General features: G+C 44.8%; 1 protein-coding gene across 5 annotated transcripts in view; it reads left to right on the top strand.

The window, feature by feature from the left end:
* The window catches only part of LOC147887353 (nodulation receptor kinase-like), an 86,502-nt gene that overhangs the window by 12,772 nt on the left and 49,505 nt on the right, over positions 1–24,225 (top strand). For all 5 annotated transcript variants that reach the window (XM_087394204.1, XM_087394205.1, XM_087394206.1 and 2 more), the window contains exons 3-9: positions 4,308–4,768; positions 4,879–5,026; positions 18,176–18,247; positions 18,444–18,515; positions 18,617–18,697; positions 18,835–19,055; positions 19,171–19,397. In XM_087394204.1, coding sequence (XP_087250330.1) covers positions 4,308–4,768; positions 4,879–5,026; positions 18,176–18,247; positions 18,444–18,515; positions 18,617–18,697; positions 18,835–19,055; positions 19,171–19,397 — 1,282 coding nt within the window. The remainder of the gene's footprint in view (positions 1–4,307; positions 4,769–4,878; positions 5,027–18,175; positions 18,248–18,443; positions 18,516–18,616; positions 18,698–18,834; positions 19,056–19,170; positions 19,398–24,225) is intronic.

The raw sequence follows: 24,225 nt of genomic DNA on the forward strand, positions 1-24,225 counted from the left end.
CTGACGTCACGCGGCCTAGTCGAGCTCGGTCGTCGGGGGCGGCGGGTGGCCCTGTGGATGAGGGCAACGGTAACCCCGGTGGGGCGGGCAGAGAGCAGAGACGAGATGTCATGGACCCGGATGTGTGAGTCTGTCCGCTGGCGCAACTGTTGTGGCTCTGGCTCTCGCTCACGTCCGCGTCGTCGGCTAGACTGAGGAGAGGTATCCTGTGACTGGAAGAAATCAGTGATGGGCCGCTGGGTGTCCTCACGTTGTGTGTGTTGCACGTGTCGCCATGCTCGGAGAGAGGTATCTCGGTGGCGAGTCATCTCATGTAAGAAAGCGGTTAGGCATCGCTGATCCGGGAACTGCAGCATGTATGGGAGGGGGCCGAATCCGTCGCAGAAGAGGCAGTGGTACCGGCTTCGAATGGCATAATAGATACGACATCTGAAAGCAAAGTGCTCCTCTGACTTGATCTCTTGCAAGTCGCAAAGTGAGCAAAGGCAGCCCTCTCGTGGGATACCCTCTGCGCGTCCGCTCTCGATCCGTAATAGGTGTGACGAAACCCTAAACTGACCGAGGGAGATCTGGAGCGCATGTGGTAGATGAAGTTGTGTGTAACCCGGAGGTGTGATGAAGCCCTCCTGTGAGATCTGGAGGCAGTGTCGGCGGTAGAAGTTGAGCTTCACAGGAAGCTCAGGGTGAAGAAACCATGTCCGCCAGGTGTGGAGCTGGAGCAGCCGCTCAAATGAGCCGGTTGACCTCCTGGTCAGTGGGGGAGAGGGGAGATGGTGGAGCGTCGAGGCTGTACTGAAAAGGAGGCAACCGTTCTAAGTCGAGGCCCAGTCGGGTGAACCAACTGGAAAGACGACTATACCAGCATCGTTGGTCCCCATCAATTGATAAGGCCATAGAGGAGGATAGGGCTAGCCAAGGTAGGCGGAGGCAACTGTTGGAGGAGGAGTAGAAATCCCTGACTCTGTGTAGATAAGTGATAGCCTGGAAAGCCGCATCGAGCTGTAGGGGTGAGGCGCCGAACTCTACTAGAATGATCTGGTGTGGTACCGATGGTTTGCTGCGGATCATCCGAGCAAACATCAATATCTGTAGGCGCTCGACTCGAGCCCACTCTGTGTGTCTGAAAGATCGGCTCCCCACCACGGGCTGCTGTACATGCCTGCTGGGCGGACCAAAGAATAAAAAAGGAGAGACTTGGTTCGCGGGTCCTGGAAGTGGGAGTGGTAGCACTGTCGCTCTAGCCTGGCAAGAGCGGCGTAGCCCCGGCTGATCCTGGCCTGCATGGCCAGGCGCATCGTGAAGATTGGGCCTGAGAGGACAACGCCCAAGTATGTGTAAGAGTCAACTATCTCAACACTTCCAGACCCGCTATGCATAGAGAGAGAGAGAGAGAGAGAGAGAGAGAGAGAGAGAGAGAGAGAGAGAGGCAAGGTTGTCCACGAGGCACCTGAGGAGCAGCAGGAGCCCTTACGTGGGGATCCACCTCCCTCAGCGGAAGAGGCCACCACCCAGCCAGATGATCCTCACGTGATGGAGGTTCAACGTCCGCATCCACCCTTGCATCATCAAGCGAGCCCTAGGAGTGCTTGATGAGGCGATGGCGGACGGTAGCCAGATAGCGGCTGGAGCGGATCCAGAGCTCCAACGAGCCTGATCAACAGGGGGGAGGCGAGCCGGCGGGGGATAGGAGGAGGAAGCGGGAGGTGGAGGTGGAGGCGACGGAGGTGATGGGAGCAGAGCGGGCGGGGTTGGCGGGGGCGCAGTGAGCAGAGGGGGAGATAGCAGAGGCGGAGTGCGGCATGGAGGGCGAGGGGCTGCAGAGGGGGCGGTAGGGGCAATGCAGCGGGGTAGCCAGGGGCGGCGCGACGGCTCTAGAGGGGGACTACAATCGTTGAGATGTTGAGCTTGGATTGTCTTCCTGGTGTCAACCATTCCTGCATCTTTGCCAAGACCCCTTCATTTGTCTTTGCCCACGCTACGCTTTGACTACATGCTAGTTGTTTGCATTAAAGCTCTGGGTGACTCTCATGCATGCACTAATATGCATTTGTTTGGGCATCAAAGCATTTCCCTTCTTATGGACTCCATACGCTACATGATTGCAATTTTCAAAATATGGAGAAATAAAAAACAACTTGTTGCTTTTTTTTTTTTTTTTTTGGGGAAAAAAAAAACAACTTGTTGCAATTGTCCAGTGAAAGGAGAAGGAGATTGCCATCCAATATTGCATAACAAGAAGAAGCAATGGAGGGAGGAACAAAATCATCAAGCCTCCGTAGTCAACCAAAGGTGAAAAAGCATTACACTACACAAGCTGAATGTGAATGTGTTGGAATGTCACTGCCCCACGCGTGAGCCCCCGATTTGAGGGGACAAGGGGGCAGAAGGCAATAGGGGGAAGGGATGAACATATCCGGCTTTATGGAGGCAGTACCCTGCGTGGAAAATGCGCCAGCAGACGCGGGGGGGCTGGATCAGCATATGGTGGACATCTGAGCTTGTCATCAGCAGCCTTAAAGGCCCACAAAGGGGCCTATTTATAGGCCAGACCAGCATGGTATGGTCGGCCACCTGCAGTCCTAAATAACTGACCATACAGGTCGGTTAGGGGGCCCAGGCCCTTGGACAGAGAGCCGACTCCCTAGTCAGCCAGTTTGAGGGCTCCAGGCCCTCCTACATAAAGCCCACCATCTCCCCCTAATTCCTCATCACCAGCATTGACAGCCTTGCACCCGGGCAAGCGTGCAGGGAGAGGAGAATACTCAACCTTTTGTATCAGCATCTCTTTGCTGTTTGGTGCTCACCTTTTGAGCTTTTGTCAGCCCACTGTTAGTGGAAGAATAAATCTGAGTTTTGTCTCTATCTCTCTATCTCTCTTTGAGTGTTGTATGAGCTGCGATCGGGGAAGAGAGGAGTGAGTGATTCTATCCTCTACTTTCCAACATGGTATTAGAGCAGGTTTCCAGCTGTAGAACGGAGTTCCTCAGCAAGAAGGCGACTCAAATCAACACTCATGTTTGCTGCATGGTCAAGTTCTCTACTGCAAGTTCATTTTCAGTTTGCTGTTTGCTATTACAGCAAGGATGGAGGACAAGGATTCATTTGTTGCCTCTTCAGCCCCTTCTCTTCCTTCCTCCTCCCCCAGATTTCTCTCTTTCACCATCCCTAACTTTGGAGAGTCAGGGCAACTAGATGGGTCAAACTACCCAATCTGGAAGGTGAAGATTCGGAGTCATTTAGTGGCTCGGAAGTTGTGGAAGTTGACAACGGGAGGGGAGGCAAAGCCGGAAGATCTGTTGGACAACAAGGGGAAGATTCTCATTCCAGTAGATGGAGAGGAGCTTGAAGGTTGGGAAGAATAGAGATGCCCACTCCCTGGCATTAATCATAGGGACAACGGCGGACTCTGTTCTTCCGCATATCCTGCATGTGGATGACCTCATCATTACAGGGGATCATACGAAGATTGCTCAGGTTAAGAGACTTCTCATGGAGGAGTTAGAGATACGGACTTATGCATACTTCATTACTTTCTTGGGATTGAGGTGAAGCAGGGAAAGAGTTGTATCTTTATCTCACAGGAGAAATATTGCAGGGAGCTACTCAAACGCTTTCAGATGGAAGATTGAAAAGCAGCAGTGACTTCCATGGAAACTAGTTTGAAGTTGAGTGTACATGATCCATCTCAGCCGGTTGATTCATCACTGTATTGACGCATGATGGGATTGTTGTTTAAGTGTAGCTTATTGTACTTCTAGAATCTAGCAGCTTGCTATGCTAGCAAGTTGTACACTTATATAGTTATACATATATTAATTAGATATTATTATTATAACCACAATGACGTGTCTTACCTGTCTTATCTTTAAGATACTTTAGACACTCTTTTCTGAAGCATGTCTAACGTGTCGTGTCTTACAACCATGCCTCAAATGACTTACCTTTGGCTTCTCTTGGGAAGTAGCTTGTGCCTTTCATGTAAATGGTTTTTCAGAAATAAGTGTTTTTGTGTCTTTTCCTGACCAACAGTGGTTTTCCTTGGGAACTTATTTTAGCAAGGCTAATGTAACTTGTGCCCTGCTATTTCCTTTCAAGTGTGTGTGTGTGTGTGTGTGTGTGTGTGCAAGTGCAATTGCTTCCTTTGCATGTGTCCAACATTCTTCATGTCACTATTTGAAGAGCTAAGGAGAATCAATGTGAATAGCTTAAGCAACATTATTGAAATAAGATTGTCTAAATTTGCTAGAGGAGCCAGCCTCAATGCCCTATGGTTAAATATTGGCTGAATCTAAATCTTCATATAACAGGTATCCACATGATCCTGTGGACCGTATCTGGGATGTCGACCAAAGGAAGTATGATGCATATGGGCTTCTGCCCAACAGTAATTCATTTGGCTATTCTATTCCACAAGCTGTGGCTGGAACAGCAGCAGCAGGCACAATTTTAGAGATTATTTCTCGGCCTGATGACAGTGCGGCACTAGATTACTGCATATATATGTATTTTGTGGAGTTAGAGGGTGATCTTGTGGCTGGAGACAGAGTCTTTGATATTTATGCAAATGGAAGAATTCTTGAAAAAGAATTTGACATCTTGAACTATGATAACCTTTCTAGAAGTCAAATGCTCGTGCGGCAAGTGCCTTTTTCGGAGTTTTTAAATCTGACACTGGTGGCCGCCCCATCCAGTGTATTACCACCGTCTATAAATGCCATTGAAATATATCAAATTATTCCAACTGCTGTTGGAACATCTACTGAGGAGGGTGAGTAATCTTTATCTCTATTTGGAGGTCTTTTTCTGCAGAATGCAGTGTTATGATTGATTAAAGTATTTGTTGAGATTGACACGTAGTTCATGCATGTTGTATTGCAGTTGGAGCATTAGAGATAATGAAAGATAGCTTTGGATTCTCAAGCTGGTCTGGTGATCCATGCTTGCCTTTGGCAGAGGATGGCCAACCCCATTCTTGGGATGGAGTTTCATGCAGCTTATCCTCTGGAATCCCCAAAGTCACGGGATTGTATGTGCTCTCTCTCTCTCTCTCTCTCTCTCTCTCAGAATTGTACCTGTTGGTTGTCCCATAGATTCTGTTGGTCTCCCATTCATGAATAAGACATTTTATGTTATTTGATTTCTGTTTCTTTTTATTTGTGCGTGAACACATGCACTTGTGCATTTGTACAGCTTTGTCTGTCTCTCCTTTACATATGCACACCCCTGCATTCCTTGTTCTTGCAGACCGGTGAAAGCAAAGCATCAGAATAGGAAGTTCAAATAACATTGTAAAGTTTTCTAGTTTCTTTTACATGTGTTATCACATGAATTAGTGGCACTTGGCATTACATTTTACTCTCCATGACTTGCAACATTTGCCGTGTCAGCAGGCTACATCAGCAGCATGCTGCATGTCCAAGGTGTCAAGTCATCATTCTCCTGATATGTACCTTTAGAACACTTTGTGCATATATGTAAAAAGCTTTAGCCTGACGGCTACACCTTCACACTCCTGTTCTTGTCTTCACACTCACATCTGGTCAATCCCTAACTTTTCCTCTATTCTCTCCCCTTCTTCTGGCTGGCTGCTTGTCTTATTTGCTCCATGCCCTTTTTCCTGCTCGCTCTAATGGTTGGCTGCTTGCTCCCAGCTACTCTTATTGCTCGTTTGGGAGAGACTAAAATGAAATCGTTTAGACTTCACAATCAGTTGTAGCTTGAATGAAGAGATTTTGGACTACTTTTTGATTAGCCTTCTCCTTTAGTGTTAGACTTCGTCATGGCTGAGTCTTCCCTTCACATCCGGAGTGCTGGCAGAAACTCAATACGAAGACTTTGTATAAATGAATGCTCAAGTATGTGTGGGTGTGTGGATTTGTATGTGTGAGAGCATATTTTTATACTATGGTCTACGCCCATTGTTGGGAGCTGATGACGTCAGTGGGGATGTCATAGTAGCAAGTCCCTGCTATGCATGATGGAGTTTATGGTTTTCAACCTTATGAGTGACTGTCTTGAGATTGAAACTGCACTATGTTGTGTTTTTAGAGGATGAGTTTGGGAATGTTCCTGGATTCATCTAGGTATATACTCTTATTGGTTGGACATTGATGAAAGAGCAAGAGACTCCCCAACAATTAACGAGGAGCCACATTGGAGGAAGAGTTGGCCTTTTGATTTCAAACTTTCGTTGATTTTTCAGCTTTCTTTGTGAGGTCTCTCGAAGTAACGGCAGTGAGGCTCTTGCTTTCGGAGGACATGAACAATAAAATTCACCGGAAGGCCCGCTTCAACACAAGCCTCACATACTTTTTTTTTGTGAGAAGAAATCTTTTATTGCTGTAAAATAATTACATTCATAGTTACTTCGAAAATGGAGTAACTATTACTCAACTAAAGATCTCAGTATAAGCTGTATACACATCCTGATCAATCAAACAAGTCTGAACACAATCATAGAATGATTGCAGCAGAGATCGTTTGAAAAAAATAAAGGATGAAAAAAGGGGATCACCAAAGACTCTATGATTTCTGTCCATCCATAAAGTCCATAGTGCCTAGTAGCGTACCCATATAAAAAATAAATCAAAACCCTGTCTTGTTGGATGAAAACCAAACAACCAGAAAAGCCTGCCAAAAGTAACAGTGGGAAATCTCGCTCGAAGCCTTTGTCGGATGAGAGCGATGAAGGCACAAGTATGTGGACAGAACCAAAAGATGTGAAGCACATATTCAGTAGGGTGTAAGCATCTGTGACAAACAGCCGGAGCAATATGTCTGTGTGCAAGTAGCTGGCCAGGTGGAAAAATGCCAAGCAGGACTCGCCAAAGGAAAAGCTGTTGTTGAAGAGGGACTTTGTAATGCCAAAGGAGACGCAGCCTTTTTCTCCACCACTTTAGTGGGCGATCCATATGCCAAACAGTATTTGCTCTGTCAGAAATCCAAGGCGGAAGTAATAGCACTTTATATAGTGATGGCACTGTGATATGTGAGAACTTCAAGGGACGGGCTGAAGAGGAGGAAGAGCATAAAATCCAATCCTCAAGCCTATTCTGAAGTTCCAAGCGAGGTACCGGCAAAAACGGTTGAAGCATTGCTGAAATCCTATGCCATAAAGGACGATAATGAGCTCCCACACCGTATTTGCTAGCAGCCATAGAAAAAGATAAAAGTGTGCCATCATCCTGAAGTACATTGGCCACAGATGTAATGCCTTTAAAGGAGAGAAAGTAAGAATGTCTTGGTTCTTGAATGGCCAAAGAAGGGTGGAATACTTTAGACCAATAAATATTCTCAGCCCTCAAAGAGTTTCCCGACAAAGAGTCTCGGTCATGCCATTCCAAGTGGGATGATAGATGTTTCCAGTCAAGAAGCAGGCGAGAAACAAAAGGGCAGCCTCTGATCTTGCCTTGGATAGAGCCAAATATGAAATCCCACTGAGTAGGCTGCCAATGCCCAAAGGCAGAAGTATGAATATGTAGAGAATGTTCAGACCCCTGTGCATCTTTGGAGAACAAAGACGATGCATAGAGAGTAATCTGAGACTTTTCTTGCCATTTTTTGCACACCAGAAAATTTCCATGATAGCTGACATAAAGGAATTCAGCTCTGCCTTAGTGAACATAGTGAGGGGCAGATAAAATTGTATGTATGCTATCAAAATGGATTGTGCGATTCGCAAACGAACATGTAGTGGCCAAGTTGCAAGCTTCCAATATTCAAGTTTTGCCCTCAACTTTGTCAACACCCAATCAGTTTGTTGGGAACGGTTAGTTCCCAACCTAGAGGATAGCCGAGATGTCGAATAAATTGAGAGGCGGGGACAATTTCCCCAGGCCACAGAAGACTGTGCCATTCCTGTTCATGCAACGGCAACAATTTTGATTTCTGAAAATTTACCCGAAGACCGACATAATGATGGATAGATCACTCCGAGTATTTTTTGGGGTAAAGAATGAATCATCAGCATATGCTTGAGCGATCATGCTGTGACTGCCAACAATCTCCAAACCATGCAAGTGGTCAGTGTCCAAAAGGTGGTCCAGATATTGAAGCATTGGATGAGTGGCTATGGCAAAAAGTAAAGCACTTAGGGGACATCCTTGCCTAATAGAACAGCCAAGAGTCTAGGATGTAGAAATATCCCTTGAAAGTATGCAGACAGCTTTACTATCTGGATATAGCCAAGTGATAACTTGCTGCATTTTGGTGCCAAATCCCAATGCCTGCATAGTCGATGAAATAAAATCCCACTTAACAGTATGAAAGGCTTTGGCAATATCAACTTGCAATAATAAAACATCTTGCTGCGTGTATTTGGCATATTCAATTCCAACATAGGCATTAGCAATGTTATCTGTGATATGCCTACGCGGAACAAAGCCATATTGGGCAGGATGCAATCCATCATGTAAAAACCCTTTAGCCGATCGACGATCATTTTTTTAGTGACTTTGTAAATGACTGGCATAAGGTTGATAGGTCTCCAGTCTGCCAAAGATTCACAGATTTGTTTTTTTGGAAGGAGTTTAACAATACCTCTCTTCCATGCGTCTGGCATTTGCCATGCAGCATTCACCATATGCAGCAATGTATGCTTCAAAAGAGGCCAATATTCTAGAAAAAACTTAATTGTAAGACCATCCCATCCTGGAGATTTCCACTTGCTGCAAGATTTGATTGCATCTGACAATTCCCTCTCAGTAAAAGGTTCCTCCAATTCTTAAGCTTGAGTAGTGGAAATAATAGGAGAAACATGCTGCAACAGTAAATTTCGTGCAACCAAAGCTTGATGTGAGGGAGGAACCGCAGAACCAAATTGCTGAGAGAAATGATGTACACAAACAGAAGCAAGCTGTGACCGCGAGGTGGTCCATGATCCATCAGGCATAAGCACCCTGCAAATTTCTGTTTTTAATCTCCTCTGATGCAAGCTTTTGAAAAATTCTTTGGAAGAGCAGCCTTTATCTGTAAAGGCTCTTTGTCTGGCTCTAGTCTCCCATTTAGCCAGTTTTCTGTGATCATTGGGTTGAAGACAATGTCTGGCCTGGCATAGTGTTGTTTGCTCATGCAGGGACAACGAACGAAGATGGCTGAGTTCAGTGAGATCCTGACAAGTAAGTTTGGCCTGAGCAATAGTTTCCCTCAGAGTCTTCATGTAAGACTTGCCATAACCTCTTATCACAGCTTGCATTTTGGAAACAAAAGAATCCCAGGCATCATCAATATGAATATGGCTGCGAGAAGACAGAGAATGAGATGCTTCAGTAACCATGGCCTTGAAAGCAGCATGTTGCAAGTAGCTATTGTTCACGATCATATGTCGCCTTTGTGGCAATCTATCATCTGGCATATCATGAAAGGATAACCGCAACCATAGAGGTGCATGATCGGAATGCACAAAGGCATAGTCAATCCACATTTTGCATGTAAAATCCTTATTTTGTTGTGGAGCTACACTATACCATCGATCCAGACGTGCCTGATAAGAAGAAAGAGCATTATGTTGGAATGTGTATCCAGGTGACAAAGGCTGCAATTCCTTCCAAAGGTCCACCAAATCCAGATGCATCAGTAATTTAGACCATGCATGCCTTTTAGGGGTTAACATATGAGTATGTGTGGAGGTATTGTCACCGTGTTGAGGAGCATTATTGAAATCCCTACATATAAAGGCATGATATCTCCATGGATATTGTTGCATGGCATCCCAAATTTCAGTTCTTTCTCTAGAGGATTGAGGGTGCATAAACAGAGGCAAATTCAAACACCTCTCCTCGAATAATGCATTGAAGAACAAGCCATCTGCCTTTATTGTCATTTAAAGCAATAACTGGTTGAAGCTCATGTTTGATTAAAATGACCACCCCTGAGAAAGAGTGCTCTCCAGCATAGAAAATGTCATAGAAAGAGTGCTCTCCAGCATAGAAAATGTCATAGCCACAGTAGTGTCCTGTCTTTCCTGCATAGACATGTTGGTTATGTTCTTGTAATGCCACTATGTCAGGCTGAAATCTATTGATGTACAGCCACACTGTTTTCCATTTCCTACTGTCACACATCCCCTGGACATTGAGTGTAAAACATTTAATATGAGCAGTCATATTTACAGATATTTATAGCAATATAACAACTATGTACAACAGCAAATTTCATGATGTCAACCCTGCATTTCTATCTCAGGGTCAATGCTTCTCCCCTGAGAAGAAATATCCACCTGAGGAGTAGACAGCAAAGCAGCAACCTGTACTTCAGGGAAGAGTGTTCTGCTAGCTGTCACTGCAGCCCATGTGATCCCAATTCCTGTATTGACCTCTGGGGTGTTTCCACTAGAAGACGCACCATTCCAAGTACGAGGGGGTGGAAGTCTTCTAGTAGAAATAACTTTTCTTGGACTTTGCCATCCATCGGTTGGAGGTTTCTGTCCTTTTGTCGAGGGTTGAATAGCAGGAGGTGAATGTGAAGAAACATTCCCATTTGAAACCACTGGAGCTTTGCCTTTATCCTGAATTCCAGAAAATTGTCTACTATCTTTGTTTTTATTTGCAATAGAGGTAGGAGCATCTTTAGTAGGCATTTGAACCGGTAAAGCAGCAGGAGGCATTTTATGCTGATTCATTGGACACTGTGAAGCCATGTGTCCAAATTTTTTGCAGTCAAAACAAGCCCCTGCAAATAGTCCCCATTTCAGTTTGTAAAAAGCACTTCCCATGTCCACATTATGATAAGAGTTTGGTGTGGGATTATCAGTATCCCAAAGAATGCAAAATCGATTTGAATTGCCATTAGGCCGTGGTGGGCAGACCACTTTGCCTAAAGAAGCTGCAATTTTAGGCAAGAATGAGGCCATGCATTGTGGGAAGTCTACAACTTCAACCCAGACCGGGCATCTGTGTCGGATTAAAGCGTGATAATCCCTTGTGGGAGACGTGATCTCATAGGGCACGATAATGCTACATCCTTGTCAGTAGAACACCAAGGTACACTAATGCATGGGGATTTACAGCAATCCCACACAAGATCCAAGGTAGGCAACATGCAGAATGTTTAGTACACAATCAGCTAGAGCCTTCCATCTCTTGGAAGCTTATTAGTGAGCAGTCCACTATGATCTTGCTCATGGGGAACTTCGGCCAGAGACTTCCACCAATGACACTTCCAATGAATGATATACTTGAGTTACCTGCAGGGGATAGAGCCGGTCTTTACTGCTCCCATTTGGCCCATCCCAACCTAGGTGGATGCTTTTGGGAGAGCCTCTCCCTCTAGCACTTATTTCTCAGTGCTCTTTCAGCACATTGCCTACAAGAGGAGTTGGCCTCGTTCTCAATTAGACATGAGGCACTACATAGAGTCTAGACTGCCTCGAATGCAACACATATTTATATGGAAGGATGCCATATGCACAATACACACGTGGGTTTGCGGGGTGAGTGGGAAATTGATGCTGCCTTGTCAAATCTGCCCCGTTCTGTGGTAGTGGAGCTACTAAACAAGCATCCATACCAATGCAGAATGCAAAAAAATGCAAAATGACAGTACTAATTCCTAACTACAACATAGTCATATCTCGACTATATATACCAATCTCAGCATCATCATCGACATCATCATAACCATCATCATCAACATCAGTAGCAGCAAGACATTAGGATGGATGAGGCTGTGGAGGTGGAGGCATGAGGTCAGCAATAGAGCGTTGTCGCCTCCCCAAGGGTGCAGTCCTGGTATGTCTCTTGGTCGTAGCTTTGCATCTGACCAGGGCCGCTGTGACCCCCGTCGGTCGGGCTCCGGACCCTAAACAAGGAGGGGATGTCCCCAAGTATGATCTGTGAGTCAATCCTCTGTCTGAGCTATTGGGTCACAGGCTCCGGGTCACGGTCATGTTGAGGCCTCGCCTCGTGGGGGTCTATGTGATCTGGCTGAAAGAACTCCGTGATGCTCTGAGAGGTATTAGTCGAGGAAGAAGTCTGCTCCTGTCTTCGTGCTCGGAGTATCCTATCGCGGTGTCTGAGTACCTCATGAATGAAACCAGCCAAACGTCGCTGGTCTGGGTAGGAGAGAAAACGGGCCAAAACCCCATAACTATCTCTGAAGAGACACTCTGAAGAGACAGTAGAAACGCCCTCGGATCTCATAGTAAACAGGACAACTGAAGATGAAATGCTCCTCTGTCTCAACCTTCTGCATGTCACATACGCCTCTCCTAGGTAACCGCTGTGCTCTGCCGCTCTCAATACGAAGTCTGTGCGAAGAGACCTGGAACTGTCCAAGAGAGATCCTCAATGAGTGGGGAAGGTGAGAGAGAGAGAGAGAGAGAGAGAGAGAGAGAGAGAGAGAGAGAGAAAGAAAGAAAGTGTATTATTGTCCACTAAAGGCCAAAATGGGAAGAACTTTGCATACAAGATAGCACAAAATCATCGTGCCACAAAGAAGAGGCATCGTCGAATATCATCTAAGTGCTATGCAATACAATGCAAGTGAAAGTACATAATGTCAAATCTGAGCCTAAATACAAAGTAAACTAGATGCAAGGAAACCGCCCCTGGGTGCAAAATGGGGGGATGAGTACAATATGCCAATGCAAAGATACAAGTCCAGGTGTCACGGAGTCTGAGAACCAAAATAATACCGGAAATCCTGTCCATCGACTCTGCCTCCTGCTATGAGAGTACAAATCTGAGCAAAGGTGAGGTGAGCGGTTGGTGGGGCGAGATCTCCATGAGTAAGTCTCCTCCGAAAAGCTGCCATCATCCTGGATCGTCTGGAGATGAAGCGGCGAGTACGTCCCCTATGTAACAAGATCCTATGGCGTCTACAAACCATCTCATATGTACATCCACAGGGTGGAGGCATGTGTCCTGTGTTTATTCTAAGTTTGTGGTCGATTTTTGTTTCTTGATTTGTTTGTTTACTTTTTCTTAGTCACCTTCTTCCTTTCTTCTTTATTTCTTGTTTTCTTTCTCTTTTGTTTATTTGACTTATTTTAGTAAGCACTGGGTTTGCCCAAGAGACTCCGTGGGTCTTTAACAACCCAATATAGTTGCTTATGCTTGGGCACTGATGACGTCATAAGTTTTAGAACTACAAAAAAGCTATATTTGTACAATTGGATATACTCTAGTCTTACAAAGGCATATAATGAAGATTATTTTCAGTTCATTGCATTTGGGCAGGATAACATAGCCATAGATGTAGTGGATATACAAAAAAGCAATGAATGCTCCTACTGTAGGCAAAAGAGGACAGCAAGGTATGAAGAGGCGTGCAAAGTAGACTTCATGGAGACAAGCAATGGTTATGTGATTGTGGAGCTTCTTAATGATGAGCATGCTAGGTGGGACGATGCTTACATGACCCAAGAGGTGCCACAACATCTAGGACGAAGAACTATCCTACTTTTCCACTTGGCCTTGTGGAGCTTCTTAATGATGAGCATGCTAGGTGGGATGATGCTTACATGACCCAAGAGGTGCCACAACATCTAGGGCGAAGAACTATTCTACTTTTCCATTTGGCCCATGTGGCATGCATGTTGGAGTATGTGTGTTTTATAGCAGGGAAATTTGGAGTTAAATTATCACTTATAATTTTGAGGTTTTGTATTAGGTGTTTAATAAAAAACTTATGAGTCTCTGTGTGTGACTGTTTATTTTTAAGATAGTTTTTACCCCCTTACAATAAAATGTCCATAAATTTTCAACCACTTCTCTATTTCTTACGAAACTTTATCAGCACAAAGCCCATTTTAAGTTGCATATCTAAATGTACTTGAATCTTTTGATATCATGTCTCTATTAGAAGTTATAGGCCTTTGTGTCTGACGATAGTTTGCAGAATGTTTTAAGCTACTTGTAGAGGTATCTATGAAGGAGGCGCAATGTTTCCGGGAACCTACCCACCTGACCCAATCAGCCCCTTCAAACCCCTTTCTATATATCAGTTCATGTAATATTGAGCCACAATTCTTGTTTCAAACCCCTTTATATATATCAGTTCACTATATAGAGTGGGGATGGTTTTATTGAAGGGAAAAAGATGGTCAAGTTAGTGGGGTTTAGGATAATTAGTACTTGGGGGTGTTTGCATGTTAGAGAGGTAAAAAAGGATAAGTAGGTACTATATAAGTACCGTCCTCTCATTTTCAATATGTTATTTGATTCCCTCACCTATACCTGAATCCATCTCCCACATGCCTTGAGGATCTTGTTGGTCCATTCTGAGTGTCCTCTCATTATCGATGTATAGAGATAAGAAGAGCAGAGGACACCACACTATTGGAAGGTCTAAAAGCTACAAGTAAGTTAGTTGACACGGGCACGACAATTGGCAGTGACAGAGAATTCAATTGGACAAGTTTGACTGTCCGGTGCAGAAGCTGGGGCAAAAACGAGCAGAAACTGTTGAATAGTGTGTAGGCCGAGGTGGTAGAAAAGCAACATCTGGCAGATGGTGTAAGGCAAAACTGGGGCGGGTGTGGATAGCCAACATGTGGCAGTGTGGCAATCAGTTGATGTGGAAATAACAGCAAGCAAGTCAGCCATAGGAACCACACGGCAATGAAAATTTATGAACATAAATCGACGGTAAAAACTGAGGGGAAGGCGGCCCTATCGTGAAAAATATTAAAAAAAAAGTCCTCCAAAGAGGAAGCCATGCAATGAAGCCACTGAACATGTGCCAAGAAGATTAACACAATATGAAGCCAACCGACTCATGATTGAGGGGGGCTGTTGGAATGTGCAATTAGCCGGTGCAAAGTGTTCGAAAAGGAGAGGGGTGATGACCCTACTTAGGAATGGACATGTGTACAGAGAAAATCCCATATGCAATTGGGAGCATGAAATATGGAAGTATATAAGAGAGTGTGGAGGGAGACAAACATCTAAAAAGTGGTCATACCATTTAAGGTGGATGCATACAGAGCTCTCTCCCACGTTAATGGTGATTGGTTAGGAGGTACATGTGTGTGCACTTAGGTCACTGCCAAAATCAGCAGGGAGACAAAGCACTAAAGCGACCATAGCACTAGAGGATGAGGGACAGACCTGGATAGACTGATCATGCTGAGCATCAGCAGCTATTCATCACTGATTTTCTTTCCTGATGCTGACAGCCCTCACCAGATCTAGATGCACTGTCGGACGAGCTCACCTTGTCTAAGTTGGTCCGACACACAGCATACATAGGTCTAGTCACTTGGATGGATAGTTGATCTCTAGGCTGTTGGCCAAGAACGTCCCCTCATTGTCCTTTGCATTTGGGTTCTCTCTCTCTCTCCTTTGCAATACCTAATAGAGGTGCAGCAAATGCAACTTGATAGGTTGCCTCATAAAGCATGGAATGCGAGCACAAAGCTTCAAAAGAACCACAAAAGTAAGATCATTTGTACAGGATGGGCAACGGACATAAGAAAATGGTTTAGCAGATGGAAAGTGGAAGCATATTTGACCATTCCGCCTGAAAAGGTCACCATGCAAGAGTTTCAACTGTCTTTACTGAGCACTTTGCAAAGTCACTGGCTGACAAGTGAAAAGAGGGTAAAGCTGGAATATTACCAAGACAACATAAATCCCACATGTTGGTCTACATACATGTCCATAGAGACTCATGCTCAGCCTTATATTAGCACACCTATCTCCCTTCTATATCACAGAAACATAGCCAGGTTTCGTACCAGATCTCATACATTTGCAATTGAGAAGGGAGCTTGGATGCATCAGCCCAGACATGCTAGAGTTCTGTACCCTTTGTGAGATGCAGACAGTTGAGACGGAGGCACATGTGGCTCTACAGTGCCCCCAATATGCACATATCAGGGAGGACTACCAGCAGATACTGGAGGACTCCGCTGAGTTGACATCATATCTCTCTACTGCCTCTCCGGCAGCATTGGGATCTTTTATCACTCGTCTTTTTACCTGGCGTCAGGAACTCATAGACTCCTGACTCCTCTCCTTGAGGAGACTCTATTTTACATTGTATTGAGATGGGTCCCATGGGTCATTTTTGGCCCCCTGAGGACGTTAATAGACTCTACTTCTTCTACTTCTTCTTCTTCTGTGTGTGTGTGTGTGTGTGTGTGTGTGTGTGTGTGTGTGTGTGTGTGTGTGTGCAAGTGACAACATGATGTATTTAGTTTCTTGTCTTAGACACCAGCCTTGGGTGTGGGTGCCAGTTTTTAGTGGCCCCATCCCTTAGCTTTCATGTATCTGGTTTTTTTCAATCTCCTAGACCCTTTGGTATTTCGTAGATGTTAATAAACTTTCTCTCTCTCTCTCTCTCTCTCTCATGGTTGGCTCTCGATTCCTCCATGAGGTTGGCAGCAGAGGGAGACGAGCGATGCTGGTATGCACGGACTCGTAGATGGTTTGTGAGACTAGGGTTTGACATTGATAGGATACCTCCTTTTCAGTACAGTTTAGATGCCCCTTCGATACTCCCACCCACCATCCCGATCAGGTCACACCAACCAGGTCATTCGAGAGGATCTCCTGCAGCTACACACCTTTAGGACCTGGTTGGAGCCGAGGGAGCTTCCAGTGAAGCTGAGTTTCTACAGAGATTACTGTCTTCGTATTTCGGAGGAGGGATTTATCACACCACTGGGGTACATTGAGCTTCATATGCCTCACTCACTACGGGTCTCCATCGGACAGTTTCGGGTATCATCACACCGCCTCCACATAGAGAGCGGTAGAGTAGAGGGGATCCCTAGGGAGCATCACTTATGCATATTGTGCGACTGTCAGGAGGTTGAGTCGGCGGAGGAGCATTTTATTTTCAGGTGCCCAGTGTACTACGAGATCCGAGGTCGCTATCACTGTCTCTTTAGAGACGGCTGCGGGCTCCTTTCCAGATTCCTCGCCTACCCATATCAAAGATGCCTCGCTGCCTTCATTCACGAGGGGGTCCGACACAGAGAGTACTTACTCAGGCAACGGGGCTTGGCCACATCATTAGACACCTCTTAGAGCAGGATCACAAAGTTCTTCCCATCAAGTGACATTGATCGTCCAGTCTCTAGCCGCAGATTTGAGAGAGACCCAGACCCGATGACTGCAACACGACACACGAGACATTGAGGGGACACACAGATCACTCTGGGGGACCTCCCATCATTGTTTAGACTCGAGATACGTCCCATGGGAGTCACGGCGGCTCTGGTCTTGCGTCGAGCCTCGTCTAGGAGACCGAGACGCATGGCACCCCTTGACGGGCGCCAGTGTCCCATCACCGGCTATGCACCAGCCAGGGCGACATGACATAAGAAGGATTCCGCTCCGCTCGAGTCTTTTTCTTTTCATTGTTACATCCAGATGTATTTGATTATGTATGATCAGACTTAGGATTCAGCACGGGTGATGATGCTTGTTTCAGTAGCTCCACTGTTACTGTGATTTGTATCAGGTTTTCTTTCAGTCTCATAACCCATTGGTCTTCCGAAGACTCTAATAAAATTTATTTCTTTCTCTATGTTGTACTTAGGACTTAGTACTGCCATTCTGCATTTTTGGCATTTTGCATTTTGCATTGGTATGGACGCTCGTTTACCACAGCTCGTTGTATCAGGATTTTCACAGTCTCATAGACCCATCGGTCTTCCGAAGACTTTAATAAACTTTCTTTCTTTCTACCCCTTTCTGATTGCTCCCTTACCTCTCTCATTCCTTCTGTGTTTGTTGTACGTTTGTGTTTTTATTTTACGTTATTATGTGTGCCCATTTGACTTTGCTGTTGCAGTTTGCATCCACAGATCAGGTTACAAGCCTTATACATACGTTGGCTGCTGTTGGATGTTTGCTTTATGATCCATCTTGACATGATATAATTTGAGCTCTTCTACAAATTGTTTGCTTGCTCTGTGTGGCCTTTTATGGCACCATAATGTTGTTTCTTTACTCCTTCATTCACAATTTGTTTGTGTTCATTCACCTTTTGTTCGAGCACTTTCCCTCTTTTCTTGGAACAGAAAGAGGTGTCTTGTTCTCTTTGTGCCCTAGAGAACTTTCATTATGAGGGCCTTCTCAGGCTTAATTGCTTCTAAACCCTATTTTAGATCTTCTGATGTCTGTTTCAAACTTTTGTGTAATTTCTTTTGAAACGTGTAATGTAGGTAGAAATATATATTTATGAAAATGTTCATTCCTATTTGTACTTTGGTGAGTGTGAACAGGAACTTGTCTTATAGAGGTTTAACAGGTTCAATACCAAGTGCTATCAGCAACCTTGTAAACCTTGAAGAATTGTAAGATTCTCATACTTTGTTATCCGCCTCCTAGTAATTGGGCAGAATATTTATTCTTTTGCAAAAGGAAGCCTCTTTGAAAGCTATTGATTTCAGTCTTCTCAGCCATTCGGTTTTTTCATATTTTGTGGAAAAATTGGTGCTGTGAAACACTTAGAGATATACAAATCTTACAAGTAAGCATTATATTTTGCAGGCTGCTAGATAACAACCAACTGACAGGCACCGTTCCAGAGTTTCTAGCTTTTCTCCCTCATCTTAGGGTCTTGTATGTGTCGTCTGCATCCCGTGATTTTTTGGATAGTGATTTTGCATATTGTCTTCCACTGATGTATTAATGTGCTGAGGGTTTTAATATTGTCATAACAGGGATCTACATAATAACAATGTTATTGGCATCATACCGGATTCCTTACTTCAGAAATCCCATCGTCAACTGCTTGAATTAAAGTAAGAACAATTCACATTGCATGGTATCATTGAACTTTCTTGACGTAACCACACGGATGGAGGCATGCAGGTTTTAGAAGCACTGTCCAAAGATTTGACAGGACATGGGTTTCTGAACATTTAAAATCCTTACACAGGTATTCTGGCAATTTAACAAGAGAAGCCAACAATGGAACTATGGTTACAAGCCTGCCAAACAAACATCGATGGGTGAAGATTCTAGTTGGTTGCATTACATCAATTTCTGTGTTGGTGCTGGTGTTGGTTTTCTTAGTTACTCTTTACTGTTTCTACAAGTGCCAGGCTAAATTTCATACACGAAATGGAAATGCACTATGTACAACAATACCCCCAAAATGTAAAGTTCTCAGTCCTATGCTTGCTTTTATGGCATTGTCTTCTACATTCCTGGATCAATCCTTCAGTTCACATGCATGTGCATTTCCTTGATTTTTAAGAAATATGACTTGCAGATGAAATGAAAACAGTTCCACAACCACAGCAGATGGATTTGACATGTGTGACAGTGCAACAGTTCTCATTTCTGGAGCTGGCTAATGCAACTAACAACTTCAGTCATAGGATAGGTGAAGGTGGATTTGGTGCTGTGTATCATGGTCTTCTTCCTGATGGACAAGCAGTGGCTGTGAAGGTTCGGTCAACAACATCAATACAAGGGATTCGAGAGTTCAATTCTGAGGTAGCTTCTGCCAAGCTAGATATTCCTTTACACAATAAACTAATAAAAATACTACTCACAAGACTTAGAACAATTTAAGCATTGCACAATTCTTTTTATTGATTGCAACAAATAGTCTTTTAGGAGATTGGTCCTGTAACTTATCTTTCCATGGAATGGACAATACTATAGAGGAATCCGAACAGCAATCTAGATAGATGTCAAAATTAGCACTGACAGCCATGTAGTTTTCTTTTTTGCTCACTGTTTGTTGCCCTTGAATGAAACACCAGGACACACTTAAGGATCTGCCAGCTTAAAAAGGCAATCTTGGGCCGTTTACTCCCGTGTTTGTTTAAACCCAGATAGCAGCTTCTATTTTTGGACAATGAAGGGATTATAAGCTCTATTGCTTTCTGAGGTTCTTTTAATTTGCTCATCAGTTTTAACTTCTTGGTTATACGCATGCTTTGCTTGAATTCATAGTTTTCTCGCATAGTTTTCTGTTAAGTGTATGCTAGTTGGCTTCAATTGCAAAATGCTTGTCCATATAACCTCTTCTTAATGTAGTCACTCTCTTTATTTTTTTAAAGTTATAAGCTGGGAATTGCATTGTTCTTACTAGAGTATTCTAACCCTCAAAGAAACAATATGTACCAAAATAGTTGACATGTGATGAGAATGCATATTTTAAAGAAAGTGGCAATTGTGTTGTTTGAGCTTCTCTAGGGAGTCCCCTGCAGTCTCTCTACGAACACATTACCATGAGATCATTTCCAAAGCCTCACTAGTAAATGTGCATGTTGCAGGCATGCAAGACGGTTTGGTAACGGTGTTCAATGGAGAACTTTAACACCCTTCAAAATCTGCGGCCAGACACTCCATAGTCTCTGTCATTAGTAGAGAAAGAGCTGTGGCCTTCTTTAGGGAGCAGGATTTTGACACCTTCTTTCTCAGTAGACAGTATATGGCATGAGATGCCATTTGTGATATCCAGTAGGTTGTTTTTATTGATAACTATGGAATGAGAGCCCACCATTTTGCTACTTCTAGGTGATGTGAGTTTTCGAATCTTCTATCGTTCTCCTGACAAGAAAAACCCTCAACAGAACTTTAAAATGATGCATAGAAGGCAGCTGAGATTGCAGAGCTTTTGACTTAAGCTCTCTGGTCCTCTTTCCTTGAACCCTCCTATTACTCCTCCCTTCCATGCCCCCTTCCCTCTTACAAGCTCCTGCTACCCCTCTTGGGGATTCTTCTAGCATCCTCCTCTTTGATCTCCTCTAATCCTCTCCTGTAGTAAGGGGTAGGGGCAGATTAGAGGAAGAAGATAGAAGAGGGGAAGGGAGGGAATGAGGGAGAGAAGGAAGGAGAAGAGATAGGAGAGACAGAGAGGAAGAGGTGGGAAGGAGAGAGAGGGGAAGAAAGAGAGGGATGTAGAAAAGGGGTAGGGGCAGATTAGAGGAGGAGGATAGAAGAGCGGAAGGGAGAGAGAATGAGGGTGACAAGGAAGGAGAAGAGGTAGGAGAGAGAGAGAGGGAACGTAGGCAGAAAGTAGCAGGAAGGAAGGAGGAGAGTAGACAGGATTAGATGTCACATCAAAAGGTACTACAATTGTGGAGGGCTTGGACTTATATAGCCCCCTCCATTATCCCCTCTAACCCTCACTAAAGGATCCCTTTCCCCCGTTCATTACAGCCCTCTTGGACCCTCTGCAACCACTCCACCCCCTGCTTCTGGCTCTTGCTGTCAACCACAAGGGGGGTTTAAAAAAGACCCTTCATGTGCTGCTCTAGGGTTTTTTTCTCCTCTCATCAGTTCTCTTGTTCGGATGTTCAGCCTCCCCTTGCAGACCCTCTACTTGTTCACACCCTTCAACGTTGGGTTGGTCCCTTACCTTTCTTCCCTTTGAGCACTCCAAATTCCGTCCAAGACTAGTTTTAGGCAAGCTTTTCTCTTCATGCAGAAGTGTTTAACTATGGAATCCAAAACTTCTTTACTTGTGTGTCCTCAACATTAGAAAGATATATATCCATCCACAGAAGGACACAATACAAAAGAGTCCAGCGTCCCACCAAAACCGTAGTCCTCTGTCCTTACCAAAAGTTGTCCTACTATCTCCTTGGCAATTCTAGATCCCTGAGCCATGCGCTCCTTGCCGAACTTCTGTAGACTTTTGTCTCCGTGCTTGATATGACCCCACACCTTGCTGCCCTAACTTTCAGCCTAGGTGTGCAGCCTCTTGTGAGCTATGTCTCCAGGTCCTTTGCCACCTCCCTTGGACTTGTGGAAGCCCTTTTGGCTGGCCTTCTCCTGCTCTAGGCTGCTCACTATTTACTGCTCTGGTGGAGCTACCCTCTACTCTACCCTACCCTCTACTGTACTCTACCCTCTACTCTCCTGTAGCCTCTACTCTCCACTCTACCCTCTACTCTAGAGTCTAGAGTCTACCCTCTATGGTTTACCCTCTACAATCTACTCTACTCTACTCTCTACTCCCATACCATGGCCTCAAGACGTGCCGGTGGACCGAGTGGCAGCACAAGGCGAGATGTATGGCAGGATACCGTTTTTATAAAGAGATATGGCACATCTGGCACGAGGAGGTCAGTATGCAAGTTTTGTGGTGACACTTTGACGGGATCTGCCCCTCGAGTTCGAGCACATTTTTAATGGATCGGAGGCTAGGGTAAGAGTGCTTGCCATGCCATTCCAGAGGGGATCTTCTTGGCATATGGAGGTACCCCATCCAAATTTGCTGAGATTCGATCCCTCCTCCATCCCGTGATCACAGATCAAGTTCTTCAAGCTAATGTGTTGGTTGAGCAGTAGAAGTTGGGCATAGAGGCAACCGTCACTCTCACATCATCCCAGTCAGATATCGGGAATGTGGAGTGTTCTCACTCACAGCAGGAGGGGCATGGGTATACTCCATCTTCATCGACATCACAAGTGCATGGCGGTGCCTCTACTCAGCCTCTACATGGCACCACTCCATCGGCATCCGTATCAGTTGGGCTGTCCGCTATGCCATCAGCTTCTCCACGGCCTCCTGCCAAGAGGCCGCGTGGTCCAGTAGCTATCACTCCGAGAGTTACTCCTATACAGGCTGCTTGGGCACCACGCCTGAAGCAAGAGGCTGCAATTGCAGAGGAGCAGTTTTTCTATGCTTGCAATATTCCCTTCAATGTTGCAAGTACTCTGCCTACAATAAGTTTTATCATGCACTTGTAGCTGCTGGTAGAGCAGGAGCATCATCCCTTACACCTGCTAGTTTTGAGACTCTCCGTAGCACACTGTAAAAGACTTCGTCTATCCTCGTCCTTTTTTTCATCTAAATCTCTCATTCGTCGTTGAAATAATCACGGGCGATGGCTTTTCAGTTAATCCACCCAGCCTTTTCTCAAAGGATAGTAAATCATCAGATCCCTACGTTATTTCATTCATACCTATCCATGAGACCCTCAATTCCCTAGATAGTTCTCCTTGCCAAATGTCATCATTATAGCCTCTCCACTTGGTGCACCTTTTTACCCCTCTCTTGGGGCACATTAAAAACCACTTGCCCCTTGGCATTATTGCACATTTAGGTGCACCTAGGCCTTAGCACTCAGAACTATCTAGTCAATGCCATCTCGCCCTCACCTAGGACCTTGGCAGTTACTTCTCTTGACCATTTCAATTACGCACATTAACTATTACAAAAGTTGGCCATCTAAGAGAAAATGCCCACCGATCTATCCGAGGTCATGCTATCCCGGCTAGAGCATAACATTCCTTCCCTCTTCAAGCATCAGCGTCCTCGATGATGAAATCTGGGAAAGCTCTCCGTAACTGGTATACGGATTCCCAGGTAGCTTCCGATAGAGGCTGACCATGCCATGCAACCAACACCGTGGGTATCTTCCGATTTCGTATCTGCATTGTTCCTCGGTCCAGGATTCTTGTTGGTTGGCGCTTTGCAATATCCTCTATCTCCTGAAACAAAACCACACCTTCGATTAGTGAGTCACCTGTATGCAAAAATTTCTTTAAGCGCGAAACATGAAAAACCGGGTGCACCTTACACCCCTGTGGCAATTCTAATTTATAGGCTACACTGCCTATTCTCTTTAGAATTAACCACGGCCCACAGTATCGAGGTGATAACTTAGCACACTCTCCTGAAGTCAATGACTTCGAGTGCGAAGGAATTCTGAGAAAAACTTTTTCTCCTTCTTCAAATACTCTTATAGACCGATTTTCATCCGCATACACCTTGGCTCTATCCATAGCCTGGCGGATATTAGCTCTCGCAAGTGCTAGCATCTCCCGGATCTAAACTACAAAGTTCGCGGCACTAGGCACTTTCTGAGGTACTCCAACTATAGTCGGATTGGCTGGTCTATAACCATAGTTCAGCTCAAACGGACTGAACCCGGTAGATGAATGTTTTCTATCATTGTAGGCAAACTCCAACAATGGCAACCACTTGTCCCATGTATGTTGCCTCAATGACACATATGCCCTCAGCATATCTTCTAAAGTTTGGTTGACTCTCTCCGTCTGACCATCCGTCTCCCCACTACTCATTCCTAACTCAGTCCTCAGTGTCTCAAATACCGCTGTCCAAAAGTGACCGGTAAATCTGACATCTCTGTCTGACACTATGGATCTAGGCAATCCATGCAGACGAAATATATGTCTAATGAACAAATCCGCCACTTGCGGGGCACTAACAGACTCTCTAGTTGGAATGAAGTGAGCCATCTTGGTTAGACGATCAACCACCACAAGGATAGAATTATATCCTCCTTGTGTTGCAGGTAGTCCTACAATAAAGTCCATGGAAATACTCTCCCACTTACTT

This window comes from Dipteris shenzhenensis, chromosome 23 (genome assembly GCF_047967505.1).
Source record: "Dipteris shenzhenensis isolate YYH24624 ecotype China chromosome 23, Dip_SZ_1.0, whole genome shotgun sequence".
In the NCBI taxonomy this organism is placed as follows: Eukaryota; Viridiplantae; Streptophyta; class Polypodiopsida; order Gleicheniales; family Dipteridaceae; genus Dipteris; species Dipteris shenzhenensis.